The following is a 12,097-nucleotide window of genomic DNA, read 5'->3' on the forward strand; positions in this document are numbered from 1 at the left end:
GACACGTGGACAAAACATGCATCGCATGGTGTTAGTCGGCGGCCGACACTGTGTTCTTCCTGTTGAACGACAGCACATCACACGCAATAGGCGTGTCCGCAGGCAGCAATATATAGAAGCATGAGTTCATCGGTCTGCCGTTCTGGAAGAAGAGTGACAGATGAGTTTCACTTCGCGGCCGCTGATATCATATAGTGCAAAAATGCACCTCTTCTTTATCGGCCACGGTGAGAGCGACGTGTTATTAGACATGGTCCTGACGGACATTTCTCTACAGATGATGGATGATGGAAATTTCTCTACAGATGATGGAAATTTCTCTACAGATGATGGAAATTTCTCTACAGATGATGGAAATTTCTCTACAGATGATGGAAATTTCTCTACAGATGATGGAAATTTCTCTACAGATGATGGAACCTCCTCCAGGTCCTCTCTACAGTCTTCGATTTGAAGCTCGTCCTTAAAGCTTTCTTCGGCGTCAGCGCCGGCGTTGGAATTTTGAGCCGTTAAGGAACTTTCGTCACCGCGTTCATCATGTGTATACTCATTGTCATGTTCGCTGATTTGACAGAAGAATCCGCAGGCGTATCCGCACACCTCCCAGGGCTCAACGTTACTCGTGATGGTCTTCTGTCTCTACTTCTCGTGTTCGTCTATGATCTTCTGCAAATCGACCCAGAAGTATTTCTTGGTTGCTACGCCAACCAGAGTGCGTAGTTGCAATTTCAGACTTAGCACCTCATCGCGTAAACTGTGAAGTAAGCTCTCCGCTCCAAACGGACCATCTATTGATCCTCTTGAGGCTACGTCAGTCACATTGTGAGACTCTGCAGACTCCCACAGATGCTCCTTTATTTGCTCGAGCGTCCCCTCCCTTCCGCGGGAACACACGAAACGCATCTGTCGAAGCAAACTTGGCTTTATCTCGATGAGATCAGTAGTGACTTTTTTTTGCATTCGAGACAGAACGCCTTCAACCCTGCACCTTCTTCCTCTTTGTGAACAATTGCGCATCCAGTACAGAAGGCATGCCCGCATGCGCAGAGATTCACTCGTGGAGAAAACATGTTACAGACATCACAAGGACCCGACCGGGGCACAATGCAAAAGGTAGATCGCGCACGACCAATTGGTCCTTCATCTCAATGAGGTCTGCAATCACTCTCCGTTTGCACTTGTTGCACATAACACGGAGTTGACCGTGTTCTTCCTGTTGAACGACAGCACATCCCACGCAATAGGCGTGTCCGCAGGCAGCAATATATAGACACGTGGACAAAACATATTACATGCATCGCATGGTGTTAGTCGGCGGCCGACACTGTGTTCTTCCTGTTGAACGACAGCACATCCCACGCAATAGGCGTGTCCGCAGGCATCAATATATAGACACGTGGACAAAACATATTACATGATCGCATGGTGTTTGGCGGCCGACGCTGCCCACTTTTGGGTGGCTTTTTTCGGTTGAGGCAGGCATAGCGGCGCCAGGCAGGTGCTTGCTGGCCTGCAACTGGAACAAACGAACACTACGATCAGGCAGGAGTGTCATGTTTGTTGACACCAATGGCGACAATATGTCCCACATAATTATAATAATGACAACAAGTTAACTGTTAATTGTAGCCAATCATTCCCAAGCTGAAATAGATATCTTATTTGACTCGCTAACAAGTTGACTAACAAGAAAGGTTTATTTTATGACTTTTCAAAACAAAAATTTCAAAACAGATGTTGGCCAGCCTTTGCGGTTTGTGGATGGCCAGGTTTTTATAAGTGTGGTTAACGAAGAGCCGCAACACGTAATATGTAGTTTCAAATAAATTAACAAGGGTACGTGTATAAGTATAAGGTATAAGTAACCAATGGTAACTCGGAAGTAATCACAGTAGGTGATTTTTGTTAAAAGCAATACACACAAAGGGAGAGAAAAACCCTGTGTTTTGCCAGGCTTTCATACAGTGTTTAATCATGAATGCAGACAACACACGGCGGCACGCATCTCTCGAAAGCCTTTGTGAATATATCTTGAACGTATGAATTGTTTTGACTCTAACGCTTCTATTCCTACAAATTTGTTAACAAATTATTAGAAATGATCATTGTTCTGTTATCGTTTCAAAATATATAGGAAATGATTTAGAATATCCACCACAGTAAAGAAGCTTCACTACATTAACGTACAAAAACATCGCGGCACTGGCGTGCATCTCCAACAACAATACTTTCAATCTAACGACGATCGTGCATTTACGTTATTTAAAAAGAAACATCCTTCACAAGTATACACTTGCTGGGTAAACAGTTCCAAAAACCGTTGTTAGGCCAAAGCGAATAAACTCTTGTTAACTGTAGTAGGCTCAATGGTTACGGGAATTCGTAATGTGCCCCACGCAAGAAAATCACGATGAAGATCACCATGTCGCTGAGAAACTGTTGAGCGCAGTCTGAAGACCTATTGTCGTTTACGATTTCATACCTGAGACATAGGCCATACACCATGCGCCCGTGAAGAAGCTCGAAAGTTCCGGAAAGTTAAGTTGCTTTTTGCTTTGTGACAAGTTCACCTTACAGCATACAGGAAGCTGAAGTTAGTTGTCACCACGGTATGGATTTGAAAGGTGCAAATAAATGCCTTATTGATCTATGCATCTAATAGCTTTGCAATGCGAACCGAATGGTTTTTTTACCCTGTCGCAATAGTGCATGGGACCGAACTGGGCCTATCCCAAATGTTGACATCTTAAAGAATGCATAAGAATACCATTTGTTTCGTAACAAGAGAAGAGCATTACTTGCAAAGTTGATCACACCCCACTGAATCTGACGGAGATAGCCTCACACAGTGAAGATCCCTATCTTCGTTTAGTCGTGCGATGTTTAAATTTTTCAAAGCAACACTAAACATTAGCATCGGTTCCCATTTCTTAACAATATCAATATCGCACTTACGCTCTAATCTTGAAATCAGATTTGTGTGCGTCGCGGCAGGGACGCTTCGTTGTATCAAAACAGATGAATAAGACAACACTGTGTGTGTTAGATTCCGTGATTTCCCGAAACATATATAGCATTTTGACCGTAGTTTGGGATAATATTTCCTATAGTTCAAGTTTTGTCCAGATGCCAAGCTACAGCATTTTTCTGGTCAACCAGACTGAACGACTATTACATTTAGATAGCCTGAATTGAAATACTGTAGTGACTGTAAGGTTCAATCGCCAATTAATCAAAATCAAAAAATTAATCAAAAAAAAAAAAAAAAAAAAGCCTATTCACCCTGCTTCCTATTCTAATGTATAAGACAGGTGTGAGTTACCGCAATATATATACCACAGCACTGGTAGGCTGCCAATTTTTTAGGTTTTTGCCGGATGCAGGTGTTGAGAAATTTCATAGAATGGTTATCACTAGAAATGAGCAAAACGAATATCTTTACATTCACACAAATATTTCTATTAAGACGATAATACTAATAGTGCGCTTATAATAGTGAATAACATTATATATATATATATATATACATATGGTTTCGATTTTGTTTGTTTCGGTACTCTATAAAAAGAGCATCGTTAAGCTCGTTCTGAAGATGTCGACGTAACGAATCAAAGGTTGTCATTAAAGGATAGATTTTTTTTCGTATTTTAAACCTATTTAGGCATCGCAATATTGTCGAATGTGACCATATATAAATTTTTAAGTCGTCAACTTTTTACACATGTAGCACCAAACGACAACGCGGTAAGCTCAACATTAGTGATCGCAAATCGGGGTGTGTACTCCCTGTGAAATCAAGCCATAACAAAAGAAAATTTGCTGTACTGTTCGAGTATCATAGGAGGTATAATTTTATTGATCATTAGGATGGGGGTTATTGTTGCTGAGGGCCAATAGAACCCGTTGATGATAGTGAGGTCGGTGACATCCAGTGGCTCCTTGTGGCTTCGTATCCCTGCAACGCGATTCTGTCTACGATTCAGTTAGTTGAAATTCAGCCGTTGTCGATGGATGAACGTAAAAAGAACTTTCTGTTAGCATCGAATTGTTAAATTGTGAGGTCCTATCGGCTTCGAAGATCTGTGGTGTCGCTAGTTGTATGTTAACAATATAAGGGATGCTGGCGTAAGTGCGTATTTATTGATTGTTTATGATTAGTATTGTTTACTCGTATATAATATATTTATAAGTTGGAGAGGCTTGCTTTTGTGTTATTCGATGTTGCGAGCCCATAACGCTGTTCAAGCTTAGAAGGAATCAAAATACCTTAATGGTTGGTTGCTTTTGCCTTAATAAGTGAAACCGTAATACATAAAATCGCAACGCATTCAGATAATCACGAGCTGATTTTATCAAGTTCATGAAGTAATAATATGTTCACTTACCGTATCCACACCATATCGATATACTATTTCGGATATTGGCTAAAGGTAACGACAAACTAAATTTGGCAGATTTAATTAAAAATGAAACATCTTCCAATATATATATATATATATAATAGAATCATGTTTACTGTAGTTCGTTTTACCTATTGTCTCACCATGTAGGTTCAAATAGAGACAAACCTTATAAACTTCGCATTAGGCGAAGGCGTCTTGAGGAATCGTTTATTCACTTATTTATGCTGGACTGAAATTTTTTTTATTAGGATCTATGCAAGTAGTGGGGGCATTCCAGGTGCATACATTTAACCTGATGGTCTTAAGTCTTAGGACACTGATCTTAGGTCTAGGAAAAGACGCAGGAAGCGCCACAAAATGCCTGAACGACACTTAATGGAAATACTTCCTTTGTTCCATGGATAAACTTATATTTTCCCTTAACACCAAAAGTAGCTGAAGAGTAGTTGTATTCTGCAAAGCGGTGATCGATTGGAAGATCTTTTTTAAGTAGCTTTCTGGCTCAAAATATACTGATCTGGGGTCTGGACGGGGGGAGGGGGGGAGCCAATTCTTTTTTGACGTTTCAATTAATACCCAGTCCTTGATTATTTGAATAAGCTGCGTAACCGATGTGTTTCTTCCTAAAAAAATATGGTATTAGAAATATTCGTTTTATTATAAAACACCGAAGGTTGCCTCATTTATTTTTTATTTGTCTTTACTGACACGATTTCATTAGTGGATCCCATTTTTAGAAACAAAAAAAGGACAAAAAAGATTTTACAAAGCATGGACGAGTCGTATCCAAAATCATCTTTATGCTTGTTCTAAAGCAATGCGTTAATCAGCATTATAGTGTTTTATGAAGGGCGACTAATTGAATATTGATAATTTTACATCCACTATCACCGTTAGTCGCTTCAGATTTACCGGCGATTAACTAAGATTTATTTTGTTGGCAAATGCAATAGCATAAGGTATTTTGGGACACCCTGAACAATTGAAAGAAGGCATCTAGCTTTATTATTACGCGTCTATTTGATACTACCTGAAGTCAAACATGCGTCCTTCAGTGCTGAGCTGCTTCTGGAAAAAAAGCATCATAACGCGAATATTCAAACAGCCAGGTTTGAGAATATGAGAAGTTCAGCGTGCGAGATTACTAGTAGCGCGTTTAGTAAATGTAGGGATAGACAAGAACCGTTGCCGATGTCACAACGATGTTATGGAGAATTATCCCTGGGCTAACTCTCTGATCACAGCCTGAATAGCGACTGCTGATCCGTAACATAGCTGAGATAGTTTTATAGTTCATATTAAGTTTGTTTCAGTGGTCAAATATAAAGTAATGTGGGCAACTAACAAGATGCTGGGAATGGTCTTTAGCTTGCTTGATCTTCAAATAATTTCAAATAAGTACAGTTGCATTTAATGTCAAAGTCAGCACGCGCAGACTTAACTGCTTCTGTGGTCGAGTAAGTGATCAAGTAAGGTTTCATCTATGATGTCGTGCTACTACGCAAGAGCGCACTCATACATGCACACATCTACACACACTGTCTACGTGCATTTTCGTTTCCCCAAACCCCCCTGAATTTTTAAGACACGCCTCCAGCGGGCGGTAGTTGCATCGAAATCCTCTAGATGGCACCACGATGCTTTAGCTTAGGTAGCCTACTTACTATCATGGCTGATTGATGAGAAAAGGGAAATATTTCATACATACGCAATGCACATATCGATGATCGTTTACTTTGAGTGCAACAATATTTAACATGTGATTACTTGTAATCTTTACCATTTCGATATGGATGTCAATCGAACCCGAATTTGCGCTGAAAGCTCCCTGCCTTCCTTTCTCGGAATCTATAGAACATGATATCATAATTAGCCAATATGTGTAAATTAACTGTGTTTGAAGAATTAGTATGTTGACAAGTCTATTTTATTTGGTTTCCATTAAGTAGGTGTCAAGTAGTACACTGCCGTTCATGAACATTTTACAAGAGGCCGCAACTGACTTGCGAATTCGGTCCTCGGCTCCCTCTATTCCCAATATTTGTTCTATTCTCAGCTCAATATTTGTAGCTACTCATTCGAATTAAACAAAAAAAAGTCGATATTTCAAGTTTTACCTTATTTTCGGTTTACAATCAAAGTGTTAATTCAATGCACGGTCGTCAATTCAGTTTGGTAGCTCAAGCCTGAAACTGTTAATGCAGAAGGTTGCTTAAATTACAACAGTAATCTGTGTGACGACACTATGTACGTACTTTGAAATGAATTATCAGCCACTTTTGATCGATATATGCTCAAGGCGACTTTGTAACGTAGGTGTTTAATTTAAAATGTTTATTGTTATTTGTATTTACTTTTATATCAATATGGCTTGATAAATGTGTGCATAACCGGGATATATTGCGCAATGTATGTATCTGCGTGGTTTGCTCACGCCGACCAAATTACGACTTGGACACTCTCAGACGCGTGATTACACACCCTCGTGTTTCTGTTTATCTATCTTCTCACTTTCTTTCTGTGAGTGTGCGTGTGTTCAATTATGGTCAGCCGTAAATGGATATATTGGCTGCTGATAGAGGAGAGGTGGGTCTGCAACGCTTTGTTTGTAATCAAGCTTCTGGCTCTTTGTTTATATATCAGCCGATGCCACTCGTTTTTCTTACGCGCCATCTCTGCCGCTGTCATTGGTGTAGCAGTAGCAGCAGTGGGTCTACTAGCACGGACGACGCTGCTGAGCAGCGTGACTAGTACTTAGACATAGACGCGCTGCTGATCTGTGCTGCTTTTTAAGCTGACAGAAGATATAGTTTTTTTTGCGTCTCCGTCTTTCCATCTTTTCGCTTGACCCTCCGGCCATCTTTGCAATGTTCTTTTCTAGCTAGCTGGTCATTACGGGAGCACTCTAGCTACAGCTAGTGTTCGAACAACTTCTATATTTAAACAGCAAGTGCCACGAGCGGCGTTGTTACCGACGCCGTTTTGGCTAACGTTGCCCCCCCACCGTCACCGACACAATTACGATGTTGGGGCAGTACGCGAATAACACCGATGATTAAGAAAAACGGCAGTCAAGAACAAAAGCACGAAAAACGTCATCATCACTATCTCGAGCATAGGACAACGGCTGCGAACAACCGCAGTAGGCGACCGCTCAATTACTTGCTCGGACGACCGTTCGATAAATAGGTCATAGCCACAACTACTTGGTCAGCTCGGTCTCCTCTTCGACAGCACATATGATCTCCTCGCGTCATCCCTTACCCACGGCGATGACATTCAGCGGCGCTCCTACTCGACTTCCAATACAACTACCTCAGCCGTCGTCGCTGCTGCGGTCGGTACTGTTCTGCTCTCGATCGGACCCATCGGCAGCACAAGGCAGAAGCAGGCACCCGTTGCCCGCCGGCCTGGCTGACAGCTGTCTCAGCCGACTCGCCCGCCGTCCGCTGTTCGTGCGTTGTCCGTCTACCTAGGTAGCAGGTATCTTCGCTATTGCATAACAGCCCGCGACGCCGCTCTCCCTCTCCATTGTGGCACTCGCCTAGCAGCTACCCGCGCGCCCTTGAACGGCTGATCCCGGCTGCTGTACTTGGGTAGTCTCGTGGCGCGTCTGCGGCGGTGGTTCGCTGCTTGCTTGTGCTCAAGAAGCAGCAGAAAGCCAGGTTAGTGCCTCAGCGGAGCACGACGCTACTTCCTGTGCGTTTTCCTGTCTGTGCGCTGCTGTTAATTCTGACGACGACGACTGCGGCTGGATAGTATTCAACGACAAGAAAGCTATTTGACGACTACAATAGTGCGTGCGAGCGCGTGAATATCTCCTGCTTCCTTCGTTGGAACAGCGAGTGCACGACAGACTGTCGAAAGCGCTGTAAATTTTGACTTTTCCGTCTTGTGTTAGGGGCTGGTCGTCGCTGCATGCGAGTACAAACAGAAGTGGAGAAGATTCGCAGAAGTAGCACCAGAGGTGCAAGTTGGGACAAATCAAACATCAGGATCTATTTTTTGAGTCATTTAGTGGCTTTATGATTAGGTTAGTGCGTTGTTGTTGGTCCAGCAAGCGTACCAGGGCTTTTTTGTTTTTTTTTGGAGGTTAAGGGCAAATGCATTATGCAGACCGGACATCATCGTCTGTGCTTTGTCCGGTACTGTGGTACTCTCACCCACTAGGACCCCTTTATCAGCTTGGGCCATGGTTCGGGATATGTTTGATATTACTTCGAAACCATGACTTGCAGGAACGGTCATTTCATCATCCTTCCCTTTGAGCCGTTCCAGTCCATCCTCCATTCCGGCTTTCCTCTTGACCATAAACTCTGGGTCTCGAGGGGAACCGTACTCCCTGTACTTCCGCTAATTCCAGTTGTTGAGCATCGGGCCCATGATTGTTTCGGGTATGCCGTTCATCTATTTTCTTACGTCTCATCCTTTCTAGTTGTTCTTTTCTTTTCATAATATCATTAAAGAAAGCCGTAACTTTGGCCCAGTTCATCCTGTCCTTTGTCATCATATCCACCATCTTCTTAGTACTGTCCTTTGTTGTTACTTCTCTGTGTACCTGTTTGTCTCTGACCACACAGATGTCCACTGTCCATGACCAGACAAAACTTGGCGTACCAGGGCTGAGCGAGGTTAGGCGCCCCGACGTCGTCCCGATTGTGACGACGTTGGCCGTCTTTTTCGTAGTCGGCTACGAAAAGTTGAGCATAAAACGCTACCGACGACCGACAAAGATAGAGAAGCCAAGGAAGAGAAAAGCATCGAATTCGTTTGCCGGCGGATTGTGCTGTCTTGCTGCAACAGTTGCGACCCCGAGGGAAGATTTTCTCAATCTGCGCTTTAAGTAAAGAGGCATACGCAGAAGTCCCTTATAATAAATGGTTTCCATCGAGCTTCCACTGATCTGGCGTTGCAAGAGCTTGTGTGGTAGGTCTTCTACACCCATCATGATTCTCGGACTCTAATTGATGTGGTTAGTTGGTAATAGTACAATACTAAGCATTAAAATTAAACTGGGAGAAAGGCTTCAAGAGGAGACTTGGAAATTTCTAGCGGGACGAAACAGATAAATCGCCTGAGAATAGACGACGTCCGTAGAGCGTAACGGCAACAGTACTAATTCCCTAGTAGTATTCGAAAAACATGCTGAAGAGAAGACCATTATTTTGCGAACGCTTAAGAAACGTTAGGGCTAAGTCACGCAAGGCTTCACTAGAGAAATTACGAAGTAAAATGACACTTGCATCTACCACAAATCAACTCGTGCTCCTTTCGAGGGAAGGCACATTTAGAGTTTACTATAGTGATGGTCGGGATTGTTTATGAAGGTAGTCTAGGAATCGTCTCTAAAAAGAAAACAGTATAATTAAATTGCTTGGAGGCTATACGGAAATGGGAAATCATCTTCAGATGGAAAAAAATAAAAAGATAACAATGCAATTAAAAAAAACAAATTTTATATAAAGCCTTATGTTAGGTGTTTCCTGTATCATTAACATAACAAAAAAAGCCATTGTTACTTTTAAATTAAATGATTTTTCTTAGGAGCAGAAACTAGTTACAAAACAAACCCGCAACTTCGTTAATCTCAAGCAAAAGATTAGCTATTCTATTATTTGACTTGATTTTTTGCTGACTTAAATCCAAACATTTAATTAAATTTGTTGCAATTTGTTTCTTAATAATCACACCGATTCACATTACTTGATATATTCTCAAATTTTCAACGATGTTGGCGAAACGCAAATTTTATTTGATTATCATTTGCCTTCACCTGATACACCAAAACACACCGATAATCGTTTTAGTTTCCATGTAGCAATATTCTTACGGTTCTTGAAGTTCTGCCGAAAAGCAGGCTCGTCCTTCAAAGAGTAATTCATCCGACCTGTCGCGAATATCGGCCACTCGAACAAACTTAGTCGGACCGAAACCAGCAACAACTTCATACGCCGGGCCAATAAAGCATGAGTTCATCGGGTTGCCGTTCTGGAAGAAGAGTGACAGATGAGTTTTCACTTCGCGGCCGCTGATATCATATAGTGCAAAAATGCACCTCTTCTTCATCGGCCACGGTGAGAGCGAAGTGTTATTAGACATGGTCCTGACGACACGTCGACATAACACTCATTGTCATGTTCGCTGATTTGACAGAAGAATCCGCAGGCGTATCCGCACACCTCCCAGGGCTCAACGTTACTCGTGATGGTCTTCTGTCTCACTTCTCGTGTTCGTCTATGATCTTCTGCAAATCGACCCAGAAGTATTTCTTGGTTGCTACGCCAACCAGAGTGCGTAGTTGCAATTTCAGACTTAGCACCTCATCGCGTAAACTGTGAAGTAAGCTCTCCGCTCCAAACGGACCATCTATTGATCCTTTTGAGGCTACGTCAGTCACATTGTGAGACTCTGCAGACTCCCACAGATGCTCCTTTATTTGCTCGAGCGTCCCCTCCCTTCCGCGGAACACACGAAACGCATCTGTCGAAGCAAACTTGGCTTTATCTCGATGAGATCAGTAGTGACTTTTTTTTTGCATTCGAGACAGAACGCCTTCAACCCTGCACCTTCTTCCTCTTTTGAACAATTGCGCACCAGTACAAAAGGCATGCCCTTTTCAACATTTAAGCAGTGTGGTCACTTTTCCAAGTTTTTTCGATTTGTCGATCCGGATGTCCTGAACGAAATACTTTTTTCATGCCCCTGTGGCTTAAATGGCCCGCTTCGGGATATTAAGAAGCACTTATGGAACACCGCCAAGGACCACCCCGTGACCAACGTGAATGCTCAATTTGGCAAAGCATACGATTTGCTATCCAATGAAGTGGCTAAGCTAAAAATTGACTTGTCTCGACTAATGGGTGTCCCAACTAAAAAATATTTTTGATTGACATAAAACAGTTGATTCAGGACCATGCATCGTCCACGAAAGGTATCGCCAGCAGTGAGCCCATACCATGGGAAGTAAGTGGCTACACTTGCGAATTCTTTTGCCAGATAAAAGCTGCAGGATCTGATCGCTATATCGGGGTATTCTTCAGAACATCAGAAAAACAGAAAGTCCGCACGTCTCGAGCACCCTGGCCTATGAAGCTGTATTTTTAACGATGTATTTTTAACCTCTATGATATAACCGGAAAGCCGATAAAGACAGGTATGATTGATACGTTCAAGACTGGTCAACGGATTGATGCCGATTTAATGGTTCCGTCTACGAAAAAAATTTCCGGACGAGGTTTGGTAAAATTTTTCAAGGTTCTCACCTTACTTGACAAAATGGACGAGATATTAGTTGCGGGACGAGCGTGCTTTTCCGCAGAGCTCAAAAGAGTTATAAGAGGATTTCAGTATTCAAGTCAGTAATACGCCTCTGACAGATGGTCGACAATAAATTTGTTCTCAGTTTGCTACTATTGCATTTATTAGTTGTCATAGTTGAATATCATTCAAGATTAGGATTGAACTATATATTGTTAATACCGCAACCGAAGTAAAACACTAAAACAATGTTTTAAAATGTAAAAAATGACAACAAAAACCCTAAACTGTATGAACGATCGAATTGCAGAATGCGATTGATAACGGTGATTTTTTTAGTGTTTAGCACGATTAAACGAAGATCACTGTGTGAGGCTAGCTCCGTCAGTAATGTTCTTCTCTTGTTACGAAACATATGGTATTCTTATGTATTTTTT

At 42.1% G+C, this 12,097-nt stretch overlaps 1 protein-coding gene and 2 long non-coding RNA genes across 7 annotated transcripts in view; all 3 read right to left on the bottom strand.

Annotated features, from left to right (window-relative positions):
- The window catches only part of LOC147756358 (uncharacterized), an 18,127-nt gene that overhangs the window by 1,293 nt on the left and 4,737 nt on the right, over window positions 1-12,097 (bottom strand). The window lies entirely within an intron of this gene.
- LOC111246310 (uncharacterized) lies at window positions 1,419-3,218 on the bottom strand. Its single transcript, XR_002671628.2, has 3 exons — window positions 2,956-3,218; window positions 2,483-2,570; window positions 1,419-1,516 (listed from the first exon to the last, which is right to left on the bottom strand). It is a non-coding gene; the product is annotated as an uncharacterized LOC111246310 (long non-coding RNA).
- The window catches only part of LOC147756359 (uncharacterized), a 21,296-nt gene continuing 12,672 nt past the window's right edge, over window positions 3,474-12,097 (bottom strand). The window contains exons 2-5 of one of the 5 annotated variants that reach the window (XM_086983931.1): window positions 10,234-10,969; window positions 6,184-6,251; window positions 5,434-5,471; window positions 3,474-3,972 (exon numbers count right to left, since the gene is read on the bottom strand). In XM_086983931.1, the coding sequence (XP_086840057.1) occupies window positions 3,795-3,972; window positions 5,434-5,471; window positions 6,184-6,251; window positions 10,234-10,351 (402 nt within the window). In that variant the 5' untranslated portion in view covers window positions 10,352-10,969 and the 3' untranslated portion in view covers window positions 3,474-3,794. The remainder of the gene's footprint in view (window positions 3,973-5,433; window positions 5,472-6,183; window positions 6,252-10,233; window positions 10,970-12,097) is intronic. The other 4 variants (XM_086983932.1, XM_086983929.1, XM_086983930.1 and 1 more) reach the window with 4 other exon arrangements.

Source organism: Varroa destructor, unplaced genomic scaffold (assembly GCF_002443255.2).
Source record: "Varroa destructor unplaced genomic scaffold, Vdes_3.0 BEIS01000003.1, whole genome shotgun sequence".
In the NCBI taxonomy this organism is placed as follows: domain Eukaryota; kingdom Metazoa; phylum Arthropoda; class Arachnida; order Mesostigmata; family Varroidae; genus Varroa; species Varroa destructor.